This window comes from Lissotriton helveticus, chromosome 2_1, assembly GCF_964261635.1.
Source record: "Lissotriton helveticus chromosome 2_1, aLisHel1.1, whole genome shotgun sequence".
NCBI classification, from domain to species: domain Eukaryota; kingdom Metazoa; phylum Chordata; class Amphibia; order Caudata; family Salamandridae; genus Lissotriton; species Lissotriton helveticus.
This window is the reverse complement of record NC_136059.1, coordinates 199,220,084-199,233,970: the sequence shown is the minus strand read 5'-3', so window position 1 is coordinate 199,233,970 and position 13,887 is coordinate 199,220,084. Positions and strand designations below refer to the sequence as shown.

Genomic DNA, 13,887 nt, shown 5'->3' with positions numbered 1-13,887 from the left:
AACCTTAGACTCCTTCCCCCCTCTCTCTGTGGATACGCTTGATAGCCTCCTTAACAAAACCAAATCAGGCTCTCCTTTGGATATATGTCCCCTAGGGATTCTAAAACAATGCAGGGAAACTCTCCTACCTCCTCTGGTAGACATTATGAATAGAGGCATGAGAGATGGTGTCTTTCCCATTCAATGGAAAAGAGCGGTTGTTAAACCTCTTTTAAAAAAGCCCTCCCTGGATCCGACGGTCTTAAAAAACTTCCGGCCTATTTCCCTACTCCCTGCACCAGCAAAAATGCTAGAGGTGCACCTTAATACGCACCTTGCCGCCTTCATTGAGAGCTCGGAATGTCTCGACTTCTCCCAACATAGTTTCAGGAGGGAACACAGCACTGAATCAGCCCTCACCATAGTGTTAGATAACATACGCACACGTGTTGATGAGGGCCAGACCACCCTCCTGATCCTTCTAGATCTCACTGCGGCATTTGATACCCTCTCTCCCTCAGTACTTACATCTCGGCTGAGGGAGATTGGGGTGCGTGGAGCAGCTCTGGATCTTCTCACGTCTTTCCTCACCCATCGAGTGCAGAGAGTGAAGCTGGGGGAGTACCTATCTCCATCCCTCCCTGTGCAATGTGGGGTCCCTCAGGGGTCGGCCCTTAGTCCGACCCTATTCAACATCTACGTGACCCCACATGCCAGGCTTATCAGATCTTATGGGATGGAGATAGTTTCCTATGCAGACGACACCCAGATCCTGGTCTCTCTCTCTCCCACGCTAGCGTCCTGACCGCCTCCAATTTTAGATCTTGTATGGAGGCGGTCGGTAAATGGATGATCAAAAATTCGCTCAAACTAAATGGAGAGAAGACAGAGGTGATGGTGTTTGGAGGGAAAGAGGAAGTATGGTCTTCCAGCTGGTGGCCAGACTCATTAGGAGCCTGTCCTACCCCCACCTCCTCCACAAAAAATCTGGGGGTTATGATAGACCCTGCCCTTGATAAGAGCAGCTAGCTGTTGCCCTTATCAGCTCCAGAATGGACTACTGCAATGCGCTGTATGCGGGCTTGAAAAAGAGCCTACTGCAGCGCTTGCAGGTAGTCCAGAATGCTGGTGCAAGGTTTGTCCTGGATCTTCCCAGGCGCACCTCAGCCACAGCAGCTAGAAAGTTGCTACATTGGCTCCCTGTCGAGTCGCGGATCCACTTTAAGACCGTATGCCTGACTTACAGGGCCCTGGCCAAAAACAGCCCCACTGGTCTAGGATCTATCCTGTCCCGCTACTCTCCCACTAGGAATCGACGGTCTTCCGGTAGACTCCTGCTATCGGCCCCCCGTTTCAGGAGAGTGAAATGGGGTGGCAGGGCTTTCTCCACCTTGGCCCCTAAGTGGTGGAATGCTCTTCCCCTGGAAATAAGATCACTACCTTCCTTTCAGGCATTCAAAAGGGCTTTGAAAACTCACCTTTTTACTCAAGCGTACCTGTAGCGATGCAGCAATCTCACTTTTGATCTGTTTTGTTAGGCGCCTTGATACTTTCGGGTTACTGTTTGCGCGTTATAAATTTTATTCATTCTTTCACGCGCACACGGCCCCCCTTTCACGCGCCCACGGCCCCCCTTTCACGCGCCCACGGCCCCCCTTTCACGCGCCCACGGCCCCCCCTTTCACGCGCCCACGGCCCCCCCTTTCACGCGCCCACGGCCCCCCCTTTCACGTGCCCACGGCCCCCCCTTTCACGTGCCCACGGCCCCCCCTTTCACGTGCCCACGGCCCCCCCTTTCACGTGCCCACGGCCCCCCTTTCACGTGCCCACGGCCCCCCTTTCACGCGCCCACGGCCCCCCTTTCACGCGCCCACGGCCCCCCCTTTCACGCGCCCACGGCCCCCCCTTTCACGCGCCCACGGCCCCCCCTTTCACGCGCCCACGGCCCCCCCTTTCACGCGCCCACGGCCCCCCCTTTCACGCGCCCACGGCCCCCCCTTTCACGCGCCCACGGCCCCCCCTTTCACGCGCCCACGGCCCCCCCTTTCACGCGCCCACGGCCCCCCCTTTCACGCGCCCACGGCCCCCCCTTTCACGCGCCCACGGCCCCCCCTTTCACGCGCCCACGGCCCCCCCTTTCACGCGCCCACGGCCCCCCCTTTCACGCGCCCACGGCCCCCCCTTTCACGCGCCCACGGCCCCCCCTTTCACGCGCCCACGGCCCCCCCTTTCACGCGCCCACGGCCCCCCCTTTCACGCGCCCACGGCCCCCCCTTTCACGCGCCCACGGCCCCCCCTTTCACGCGCCCACGGCCCCCCCTTTCACGCGCCCACGGCCCCCCCTTTCACGCGCCCACGGCCCCCCCTTTCACGCGCCCACGGCCCCCCCTTTCACGCGCCCACGGCCCCCCCTTTCACGCGCCCACGGCCCCCCCTTTCACGCGCCCACGGCCCCCCCTTTCACGCGCCCACGGCCCCCCCTTTCACGCGCCCACGGCCCCCCCTTTCACGCGCCCACGGCCCCCCCTTTCACGCGCCCACGGCCCCCCCTTTCACGCGCCCACGGCCCCCCCTTTCACACACACACACGGCCCCCCCTTTCACACACACACACGGCCCCCCCTTTCACACACACACACACGGCCCCCCCTTTCACACACACACACGGCCCCCCCTTTCACACACACACACGGCCCCCCCTTTCACACACACACACGGCCCCCCCTTTCACACACACACACGGCCCCCCCTTTCACACACACACACACGGCCCCCCCTTTCACACACACACACGGCCCCCCCTTTCTCACACACACACGGCCCCCCCTTTCTCACACACACACGGCCCCCCCTTTCTCACACACACACGGCCCCCCCTTTCACACACACACGGCCCCCCCTTTCACACACACACGGCCCCCCCTTTCACACACACACACGGCCCCCCCTTTCACACACACACACGGCCCCCCCTTTCACACACACACACGGCCCCCCCTTTCACACACACACACGGCCCCCCCTTTCACACACACACACGGCCCCCCCTTTCACACACACACACGGCCCCCCCTTTCACACACACACGGCCCCCCCTTTCACACACACACGGCCCCCCCTTTCACACACACACGCCCCCCCTTTCACACACACACGGCCCCCCCTTTCACACACGGCCCGCCCCCCACACACACGCCCGCCCCACACACACGCCCCCCCCACACACGCCCGCCCCCCACACACGCCCGCCCCCCACACACACACCCGCCCCCCCACACACACCCGCCCCCCACACACACCCGCCCCCCCACACACACCCGCCCCCCCACACACACACCCGCCCCCCTACACACACACACACGCCCGCCCCTACACACGCGCCCCCCCACACACGCGCCCCCCCACACACGCGCCCCCCCACACACGCGCCCCCCCACACACGCGCCCCCCACACACGCGCGCCCCCCCACACACGCGCCCCCCCACACACGCGCCCCCCCACACACGCGCCCCCCCACACACGCGCCCCCCCACACACGCGCCCCCCCACACACGCGCCCCCCCACACACACGCGCCCCCCCACACACACGCGCCCCCCACACACACGCGCCCCCCCACACACACGCGCCCCCCCACACACACGCGCCCCCCCACACACACGCGCCCCCCCACACACACGCGCCCCCCCACACACACGCGCCCCCCCACACACACGCGCCCCCCCACACACACGCGCCCCCCCACACACACGCGCCCCCCCACACACACGCGCCCCCCCACACACACGCGCCCCCCCACACACACGCGCCCCCCCACACACACGCGCCCCCCCACACACACGCGCCCCCCCACACACACGCGCCCCCCCACACACACACGCCCCCCCACACACACGCGCCCCCCCCACACACGCCCCCCACACACACGCCCCCCACACACACGCCCCCCCACACTCACACGCTCTCTGCCCCGTTCACACACGCGCCCCCCACACACACTGCCCCGTTCACACACCCACGCCCCCACACTCCCACGCCCCCCATACACCCACGCCCCCCATACACCCACGCCACACACACACCCACGCCACACACACACCCACGCCACACACACACCCACGCCACACACACACCCACGCCACACACACACACACACACACACACACACACACACACACACACACACACACACACACACACACACACACACACACACACACACACACGTAGACTCCTGCCACCTCGCCTGCAGCATCCAAGCTGCAAATCCCAGGCCCCTGATATGCATCTGGGCCTTCTGTATCTCATCACCTATTAGAGACGGTAAGACTGATCACCCACCCATGGAGAGCATGCTTTGACTGTAGCGCTACAGTGCTGAGGAATGACTGTTGGAAAAGCCACCTTGGAACTTCTAAGATTCTTACAAGCGGTTTTAGCCTGAATGTTCTCGTGTAAATGGAGAGTAGCGACCGTCTGTAGACGGAAGTGGGGCACTGAATCTTAATTGGACAATGCTAAAGTGCCAGCCTTTTCAAATACTATTTCTGGTGTGCTGTAATTTCACTTTGTATACATAAATACTACTTCTTTTGTAAAAGCCAGTATTTGGCTGGACACTCCTTTATTGGGGTTACTGTGGGTATGTTGAGTCTTGTGCCCATGCAAACATTGCACCTATCTCGGTCCAAGTAACTCCCACCCTAGCGGTTGGCGCCAGTAGCTCCTCTTGCCCTGTGGTACTTCAACAGGGGTTTTGACAATACCACTTTCAAATTTTGAAAACTCCTCTTTTTACTGACACATGTATGCATATTTGCTTTCTTGTGCAATACTAACTAACCACATACTGCATAAAATGTATAATTTGACTTCATTTTATAGCACTCTTGTGTAAATAGTGCTGCTTACCTCTAATAAGCTGTTCTGTCAAGGGTCCCAGCTTCCATATTGTTATAGTTTAATGTTGCTTTATTGTATGTTTTTCCTTCTTGAACACCTGGGACCACCACGCCCAAATGCTGTTCAGTTATTGCTAATTACTCCGCCTAACAAAAAGACCGACCTGTTAGCTTTGCCACGTCTTGTTCATATTTCCCCTTTCATCTATGTGAATGCCTGTTTCAAATGCTTTAATGGACGTTTATTCAAATTTGTGATCCTTACAGTTTGATTTTCTTCAGGTTTATAAAATTTTTCTTAAATTGATCATTAACTTTTATGGGCCTTGTTAAAATGTTTTTCTTAACAGTACTGTTTAGCTAACTGTTATAATTACGTTTTTGTCTGAGGGAGCCTTATTTGAGCAAAGCTTCCAAGGATGTAGACAGGGAGAGGGTTGGATTATGTGGGCTTACCATTGGTTGACTGGCTCTCTCATTTGCCACCTTAATCTATTGACTTGATGCTATTTTACCTGTCCTGCCATCGCTCACTTACATGGAACTACTCTTTTCTTTTAGCTTAAGCATGCCACAAAGTGCTGCTCTCCGCCCTTTGCTTGTTCTTCTGCTTTTTGCTCTCGTTTTTTTTCATGCTTCACCACATCACAGGTGTGTGTTTTCCAGGTGTCTCCCTTGTTTGCTACCCCCAGGTAACTCTCCCCTCCCCCTGAAATGTTGTCTTCATATTTCCACTGCTGTTTGCATGCGTTCTGACGCCTGCATGTATGTGTAATGATGCACCACCCATGAATCACACTTAGCCAAAACAGAAAAATATATATCTTTTTTTACAATGTTGTACAGTGACCTGACGCTGTATAGCACCACCAAAGCAGTTGGCACGGCCAACAGGTCCCAAGGTGGAACCTATTAGTTTTGGCAGTTCTTGTTTTGCAGAGTCGTCCTCCCTGGTGTCGGTGATGTCCAAGCATAGTCCTGTTAAATAGTGTAAAGATGTATAATAGGTTGTGTTGTCATGGGACTGGTAATATATATATATATATATATATATATATATATATATATATATATATATATATATATATATATATATATATATATATATATATATATTTTGTTAGACGGGGACCTGGAGGGTCGGCCGAGCACAGTGATCGCACAGACAGGTAACTTCCCCCCCACAGATGGACACCACACAAAGATTAGGGTAACACCTTTTATAGGCACTTCTGGTAGTAGAGTGGTACGATACAAGGCGATCAGGACACGATGATCCTCTCAATTCTAGTCTCTAGTAAGGGAAGGGGGTAGCGGGACAGTCTTGGTACCCACGGGTACGGGTGTGTAACGGTGATAGCTCACAATCCTCGAGCTCGGTGTTCGGATGGGTCAGACCGCGGCAGCGCCGGCAGGTCCCGAAGAGGTCGTAGGTGGCAACGGGCCGCGGCAGGTCCCAACGAGGATGAAGGTTACAACGGGCCGCGGCAGCGCCAGCAGGTCCCACGAGAATGCAGGGTGCAACGGGCCGCGGCAGCGCCAGCAGGTCCCACGAAGATGAAGGTTGCAGAGGGCCGCGGCAGCGCCAGCAGGTCCCACGAGGATGAAGGTTGCAGAGGGCCGCGGCAGCGCCAGCAGGTCCCACGAGGATGAAGGTTGCAGAGGGCCGCGGCAGCGCCAGCAGGTCCCACGAGGATGAAGGTTGCAGAGGGCCGCGGCAGCGCCAGCAGGCAGGACAAGAGTTCACAAGGCAGGGCTGTGGCAGCGCCAACAGTCCGTCAAGGATGAGTTCGTCGCGGTGTCTCTCGACTCCAGGATACAACTGCCTTCCTGTCCTGGGGTTGCCTCAGTTATAGGTCTGGCGCCCTTTGATGTCCGGACCCTCGCTCTTGGAGGTCGGGAGGTCTGGGATGAGGGAGTCCAGACACCCAGCAGGGGGGTGGAGCCAGCGCCCGGGGAGGCTGGGGGTGCTCGGCACCTGGCGGGGGAGAGCCATCGACACTTCGTACTCCCATTGACCTGCCAAGTGGGCCGTTCACCTCCTGGGTGGAGGGTGGTGCCGGGATGTCGGGGCCTGGCCAGGCCCAGGGTTGGGGTCGGGCTGAGTCCGCGCGGCCGCGTGGTGCCGTGTCCAAGATGGCGGCTGGGCCGGGCAATGGTGCTGACGGTGGCCCGGGCCCTGTCCTGCGGGGAGGGAGCGAGCCCTTCATGTGGCCTGTCCAACATATATATATATGGAGTCACATGCAAGCCTGCTTATTCATTAAGGGACTTGCAAAAAAACTAGCATTTACACTGAGAGTTGCAGGGGAAAAATTATCCTGGGCGTGTAGGCACCCGGTAGTTATCTTTGAGAGACGCCTGGGCAGCTGTGCATGTCACCCGTCGAAGCTGTGGCATCCCGCAAACTCCAGGAAAGTTATCTACAAACGTTTTGCACGCAGCAGAACAGCACGACATAATCCCTCCTCAATAAATGTTTTTGTTTTTATTTTTTTTACTGAAATTGAATCCTTCGACTTTAGAAATGGCCGCCCTTCTATGGTGCACATGCTCTTGTTTATAATTCCACTTGCTCATGTTTATAACTCCACAATGTGGAATGCCGGGAAGCCCGAAAGGCTGCATTAAGACATCGATTTCCGCAGAGCAATGAGCCTGGTGTGAACAAAAGCACTGCATAGCCAACAACCATCTTTGGTTTTTGGCCACCACGGTTTAGTTGACCCAATTCTCATCGCCGTGCACATTTGCCGAGTTGGGAGTCTGGCTTCTGCTGCTCTCAGTCGAGCTTTGCACGTTTGAGCAGGATGATCCAGGCTGTTTGCAGAGCCGGGGTGCTGACAAGGCATTGGCATAAATAGGCTGCCAGTGTTCCAGGGTGTGCAGCCTGCCTGTTGCTAGGGACGGCTGCCTTTCTGCTTCGAATGTGGCTTTAACCCATGGACTACTGTACCCACCTGCATGGAGGCAGCAGAAGTGTCTGGGCTTTGTGCGTTTGCTTGTCCCACGAATGTCTACCCTTTGTTCTTCTGACCATACTGATGGGATCCACGCCATCTTAACTCAGCCACCCTTTGAACCTGCCATTGCTTGTGTATCTGGTGCTTCAAACAGTGGCAGTTGTGTATGAAAATGTTGTTGGTAGTCCGCTGTTGAGAAGTTGTGCATAATTGGGGAAAACATTTTTTATAAATGTTTTCAGGGCATATTTAAACTTTTATTCAGTGGGGAAATAGTTGGTTCAATTCAGACTTTGTCCGTTTTTCCTCACCCTCTATAACCACTTTATTGGCAGCAGACACTTCAAATGTTAGAAAAAGCGTGTTGCGGTTATACAGATTGTTGGTGATTAATTCACCCGACCCTTTATTGACCCTAAGGAACAAACTGGAGTTTGACCTTTGAAAAGATAAACGAAGAATGGTCCGAGGCAAATTTGGCACCGAATTCCCTGGCAATATCCTCCCGTCTCAGATGTAAACAATTGATATGCTTCGATAGATACTATTACAATCTGCCAAGGTTTTGGAGTTGTGTAGGGCACGGGATACGAATCATTACCTGGCAGATACTTCCTTAAGGATTTGAGACTGCCCCGTAGTTGTCTCTCATAGTTCCAATATTGGCCCAAGATACGTCATGGTCTTGTGAGATCGGTGTGTAGATCAGTATAGCTCGACCCTAAAATAATGATGTGGGGAAACAAGGAGGGATGGAGTAGGTCGGGATACACTTGAGCCTTCATTGTTATAGGCAGATAGCAACAAGCATTTGCAAAAGCAATAAGTCTCTCCTATGGGCCATCTTTTGGCTGTGTCAATCGGTTCAGGTGAGCTGGTGGTGAGCAGGTGGGGGTGGAGAGCAGTATGGTGAAAGTACTCTGACGTGTCAGCACTTTTAAAAAAATCTTCCGTTTGTTGGGAGGGGTGGTCAAAAACTAGGGTTGCTGTGGGAGAGAAGGAAAGAACCTTAATGGGGCGGATGGGGAGAAGAAACTGACACTTGTAGAAATACACTAATCAGAGGTTTTTTTCACATGTAAACAGTGACCAAAATTTAAATATGGATAACTACAGTGAAATGTTAATCTATTTCATATAACTGGAAGCCTCTATTGTGGTTCATTTTGGTGAGTGGAGCAAATTAATGCCTGGGGTGGGTAATATGGTGATTGGTTATGACTGGTTGAAAAAGAACAGTAACCCAAAACAAATTCCCACCCAACTACAGTACCAATTGGAAAATTATATTTACAGATGTTTATTACTGGGCATTTTCACCAGTTAATTTGTAGCTATCATATAATGTAGAACAGGCGACATTTAAAAATTTGGTAACAGTTGTTGTATGCAAGTAATCATTTTGTTAATGTTCATATAAGTCTTGATGGGAGATTGACCATTCTCTTTTTTTTTTTTTGCATTCTAGGCTCATATTAAATTCCCCATGGACTATCCTTACTCTCCTCCAACTTTCAGGTTCCTGACCAAAATGTGGCATCCCAATATTTATGAGGTGAGGCTGAACTTAATTTAAACGATGGGCATCTTTAAAGTTTATTACTTTGTTCTTCCCTTGTTAATGCCTGCGCACTTTGACAAGATATGAATGCTTAATGGTGAACTCCACTACATTTTGTTTTTTGCTTTTTAGTACTGTGGTCTTAGCCGTTTGTTAGATATTTGCTCAGGTTTATGAAGTCCCCTTGGCTTTGCTAGTGCCTTTTGTGCAAGCGGCTAAATTTGCCTGTACACTTCTTCACATTCCTCATATGTGGTAAAGCTATATACAAATATTTATTGGCTAAAATCCTCCATGGTTACTCTAAAATGGTTTGCAAGTGAGAATTGTAAATTATTTGTCAACTGTAAAATGTTTAATGCTCTACCGTACAACTTTTTAAATCCAGTTGTCCGGGATCTGCCCAATATAAAAATATATTAATCACTGTGATCTACGACTTGATCCTTCATAAAAATGAATGTGTAATATATTTTACGTTTGTGCATATTTCTGGATCTTTGCAAGACAGCAAGAGCCAAATAACATTTCTTAATGACTACACATATGCTGCCTAGGTCCGTTATACATAGGACAAAAAAAATCACTTAAGCTTTTTTTGTTGTATTAGCATTCACAGCTACCTCTAACGCAAAGGATGAAAGAGGTTTAAAAAAATATATATATATATATATATATATATATATATATATATATATATTACCTGTGCCTGGTAAAACAGCTAACGCTTTCTCTTGGGCAGACCTAAATATATAATCTCATTGCATGTTGAATCTTGAGCCTCTTTCCTGCTCACATAGCAGACTTCTTCTCAAAAGTTAATCTTAAGGTGACGGCCCTCTGCCTACGTAAAGTGTTTCTATTTGTCCATGATCCTTCTCAGTTTTTACACTTTTATAATCATTCTGGGCTCCTAGTGATTGTCCCAGTTGGGGAAACAGATCTTTGCATTAACCTCTCCCTGATTAGATTGAACATTTTCAGTTGATGCAGCCCACCTGCAGGATATCTATCAGGCTCCTGATTTGTCTTTTGTGTTTTTTTGTTAGTTTACATATGTTTTGATTGAATATTTTGTCAACAGCTGGCCGTTTCAAATAACTACAAGCATATACATTGTGGTAGATGAAATTGCATAAACAAATCATTACTAGAAACACCTACAAAATCCAAGGGGGTTGAGCCCTCCCACATGCATACATCCGCATGACTGAAAGTGCAAAGGTCGTAGCAATAATCAAATATGGAACATAGCAGACATGGCATATGCCTGAACTATAAGCAAATGGAGAGCATGAAGTGAAACGCCCAGTGAGACAGTACGTCACCCGAATACATGGAGGGGAAAAAAAAAAACTGAAGATAGCTGGGTTATTGTACAAATGAAACGAGCAAAGCATTTGAACATTCCTGATTGCAACATTGCTGCCCTCAAAAGTCTACACACCCTGCAGAAGGGCCTGATTGAGAATGAATGAATGAAGTGAGATTTCTATAGCGCAACTTAGCCCAAGGGCATCAAGGCTCAAGATGCAAGACTGGAGTGCTGGTAGACAGTAAATCGCACAACCCACCATCAAAAACAAGCATTTGCAATGCAATAGGTCTCGCATTTTAGAAAGTTTGACCTATTGGGATTGTAAATGACTGCCATTTATTTGTGTTTTTTTTAAACACCTAAATAAAAGGCATTGTCATTTACAATGCCAATTGCTCAAACTCGCAAATGAAAGACCTACTGCATTGCAAATGCTTGTTGAGCCCTTGCCACTGCGACTGCCATCGGGACGACAGGATGTGTACGTCACGTGACTCACTATAGAAGGAGCAATTTCCATCCCAAGCACTGCACATGCCTCCAAAAACTCTTAAAGAGCGTTGTGTGAGCTTCAGTCAGTTCATGGTTTATCCTTTAGCCGGGCTCGTGCTTTGCTCAGCCAAGGTGAGATATGTGTTTAGTTGCATACTTCAGGGCAGAGAAAAACACCTGATTAAACTAGCCTAATGTCACACAGATTTTCCTTCATACGTCCTATGCACACCAACACCTCTGGTATATCCTGAGGGCCCCCGCAGTGCCTAGTGAGAAGGTAGTGGGTTCCTCATTTCCAACTTTCTTCCATCACATGCATCTACTTTGCATGTCACCATCCTATTATGCACATATGTACTTGTGATGTACTGAAGTGTGCACAGAAACAACATAGTAAACCCAGGCATTTTACAAAGTAGCACAGTTTGTAAACACTTGATTACTTTAATTTTTAATCTCACAACAATTATGATTCATGAAAAGAAAATCAGCTAAAATAGGACAAAAATGTCGTCTCTGATTCAATTGGGTTTCCTGCTGCTGTAACCTGAAATGGTATGAAAAATGGCTACGGGTTGGTGCGATGATTGGAGCCAGCTGTGTTCAGAAGCCTTTGGTCTATGGGGGCCGTTGTGCTCTTCACTCCAGGTGTGGTTGTTGCGTTTCTAGAGTTTTGATGTGACGGCGCATATGAGTCTCCCACAGCGGCAAAGCAAGACCGTGGTAAGTGTGACAACAAGGACTCCCGTGGGCTGTTTTTTTTTTTTTTTCTTTTTCTTTCAAGACCATACTTCCAATGTTCAAAGGGAAACTACATTTTCCAGAATGCAATATACTGTTGGCTATACATGCAGGATGGCTGAAACAACGCGACATGGAGCTACTTGCCGGTGATTTATATATTCTGCTGATTGAAGGGCAGATTTAGTCTTTTTCTCATTATGAGCGGCCAGAAGATTTTGATGTACGTGATTGCCACGCTCGCGGCTCGCCACTTCAACATTGTTTGTGTGTTGGCATGAACGCGTGCACGACTGACTCACCGGGCACAGCATTTAGCGGCTGCACGCCCTGCCTCTTGTCAAGTAGGTGGCTTCACATGGGTGAAACAAGCGATGCTGATTATTTACGGAGTATGCATATAGGAAATGGTGTTGTCGATCCAGCCTTGTCTGTATGCGTGTCTAAGAGCCCTGGCAGGAAGCGGGGTCTCACAGCCCTGTTGAATGAGATTAGTGTTAGGAAGTAGCTCACTCATCAAAGTGAAGTAAGCCCAGCTTTGCTACGCCGCGGTTTCTGTAGGGCAACCCATGGTTTGAGCCACCCGGCCTCTATCGCTTCAAGTCGCTTTACCAACCTCCCAGAGTCTATGCCTGTCCTCTGGTTCGCTGGTGTCCCGTGACCACGCGCGTGCCATCTGATATCCTCCGATTCCTGCGGGTGCTCCTTGCTGCTGTGACCGCTGTCAGTACGACCGACACCTGTGGAGAGAGGCTGCCCAAGGAGATTACCTGCTGAGAGGTCGCTCAGTGACACCCTTACAGCGCTGCGGTCTAAACTCCTTCCAAAGCTCGAGCAGTGGCTTGGCCAGTAGCTGAAGCCTTAAGCACGAGTTTGGGTTTGTGGGGGGGGTCCTTTCTGGTGTCCGTCCCGGTAGTAATTACAAGCATCGATCTCTTGTCTTTATGGGGCCATGTGTTTCTAATTAGAAACGCCTGGACCTATGAAGATAAGAAACTGCTTTGCGACAGACTCAAAGCAGGCCACAGAGTCGGGCTCAAAGGGCGTTACCCAAAAACCCTAATTTCCAATGGCAGGCCACTGTTTAGCAGCGACGGTGATGCCACCCAATTGAAATGAGGGGCGGGGTTTCAAGCCCTCTTCTGAAATTCCTTGTAAGCAATAAATCTCGCCGAGCGAGCTACGCATGGGCGCAGCAACGCTAGGCGTGACCTAAAAATAGCAGCGGGCCCACCCTTTCCTACACAAACCTATACAGACACATCAGACCGCTGCAACAACTCCGCACACATCCCACCCATTCCTAAGTGGATACTATTGCCACCGGCTCCTGATTTGCTCTTGACAAGATTCTTTCAATTTATGTGTTCATTTTCACTTACTCTGAAGGAGAAACATTACCTTTTTGGCTACTGGAAGAAGCTGTGAGAGGGTAAACTAAATGTTATATTGTGGGTTGATTTCGTTCCCAGGACATTCTAGGGATGTTGAGGTAGACCACAAAGCACAATCATTTTATTAAGGTCACTGTGTTCTGGTTTTAACTGATAATCAGCAAGCAACCACATATGCTGAAGATCCTTGTTCTGATAAAGAGTCCTGAAAATCAAATCACGCTATTTTCTTTAGCCTCCCCCTCCCCAACTGCACAAAGCCCCCCACTCCATATGAAGTTGAGATTAAACATGTGAATTGATGAGGAATGAACGAACATCTAGGACTTTGTACAAAATAAAACCTATTTAAGTTACCCGAAGTGGAAATTAAGGAACTTAGACTCTTTATTATATCTTCTTTGATCATTTAAGTGAATTCTGCTGTAAAATGAAACTGACCATTTTTATATTGTCCACATTGTTAACGCAAAATGGGTATCTTGGTTATAAGCAATGTTGCACCTTTTGGAACTGGCTTAAAATACATTGTAGA

The 13,887-nt window shown here is 50.7% G+C and overlaps 1 protein-coding gene across 2 annotated transcripts in view; it reads left to right on the top strand.

The window, feature by feature from the left end:
- The window catches only part of UBE2R2 (ubiquitin conjugating enzyme E2 R2), a 157,681-nt gene that overhangs the window by 54,124 nt on the left and 89,670 nt on the right, over positions 1–13,887 (top strand). For both annotated transcript variants that reach the window (XM_078674722.1, XM_078674723.1), the window contains exon 2: positions 9,312–9,398. In XM_078674722.1, the coding sequence (XP_078530848.1) occupies positions 9,312–9,398 (87 nt within the window). The remainder of the gene's footprint in view (positions 1–9,311; positions 9,399–13,887) is intronic.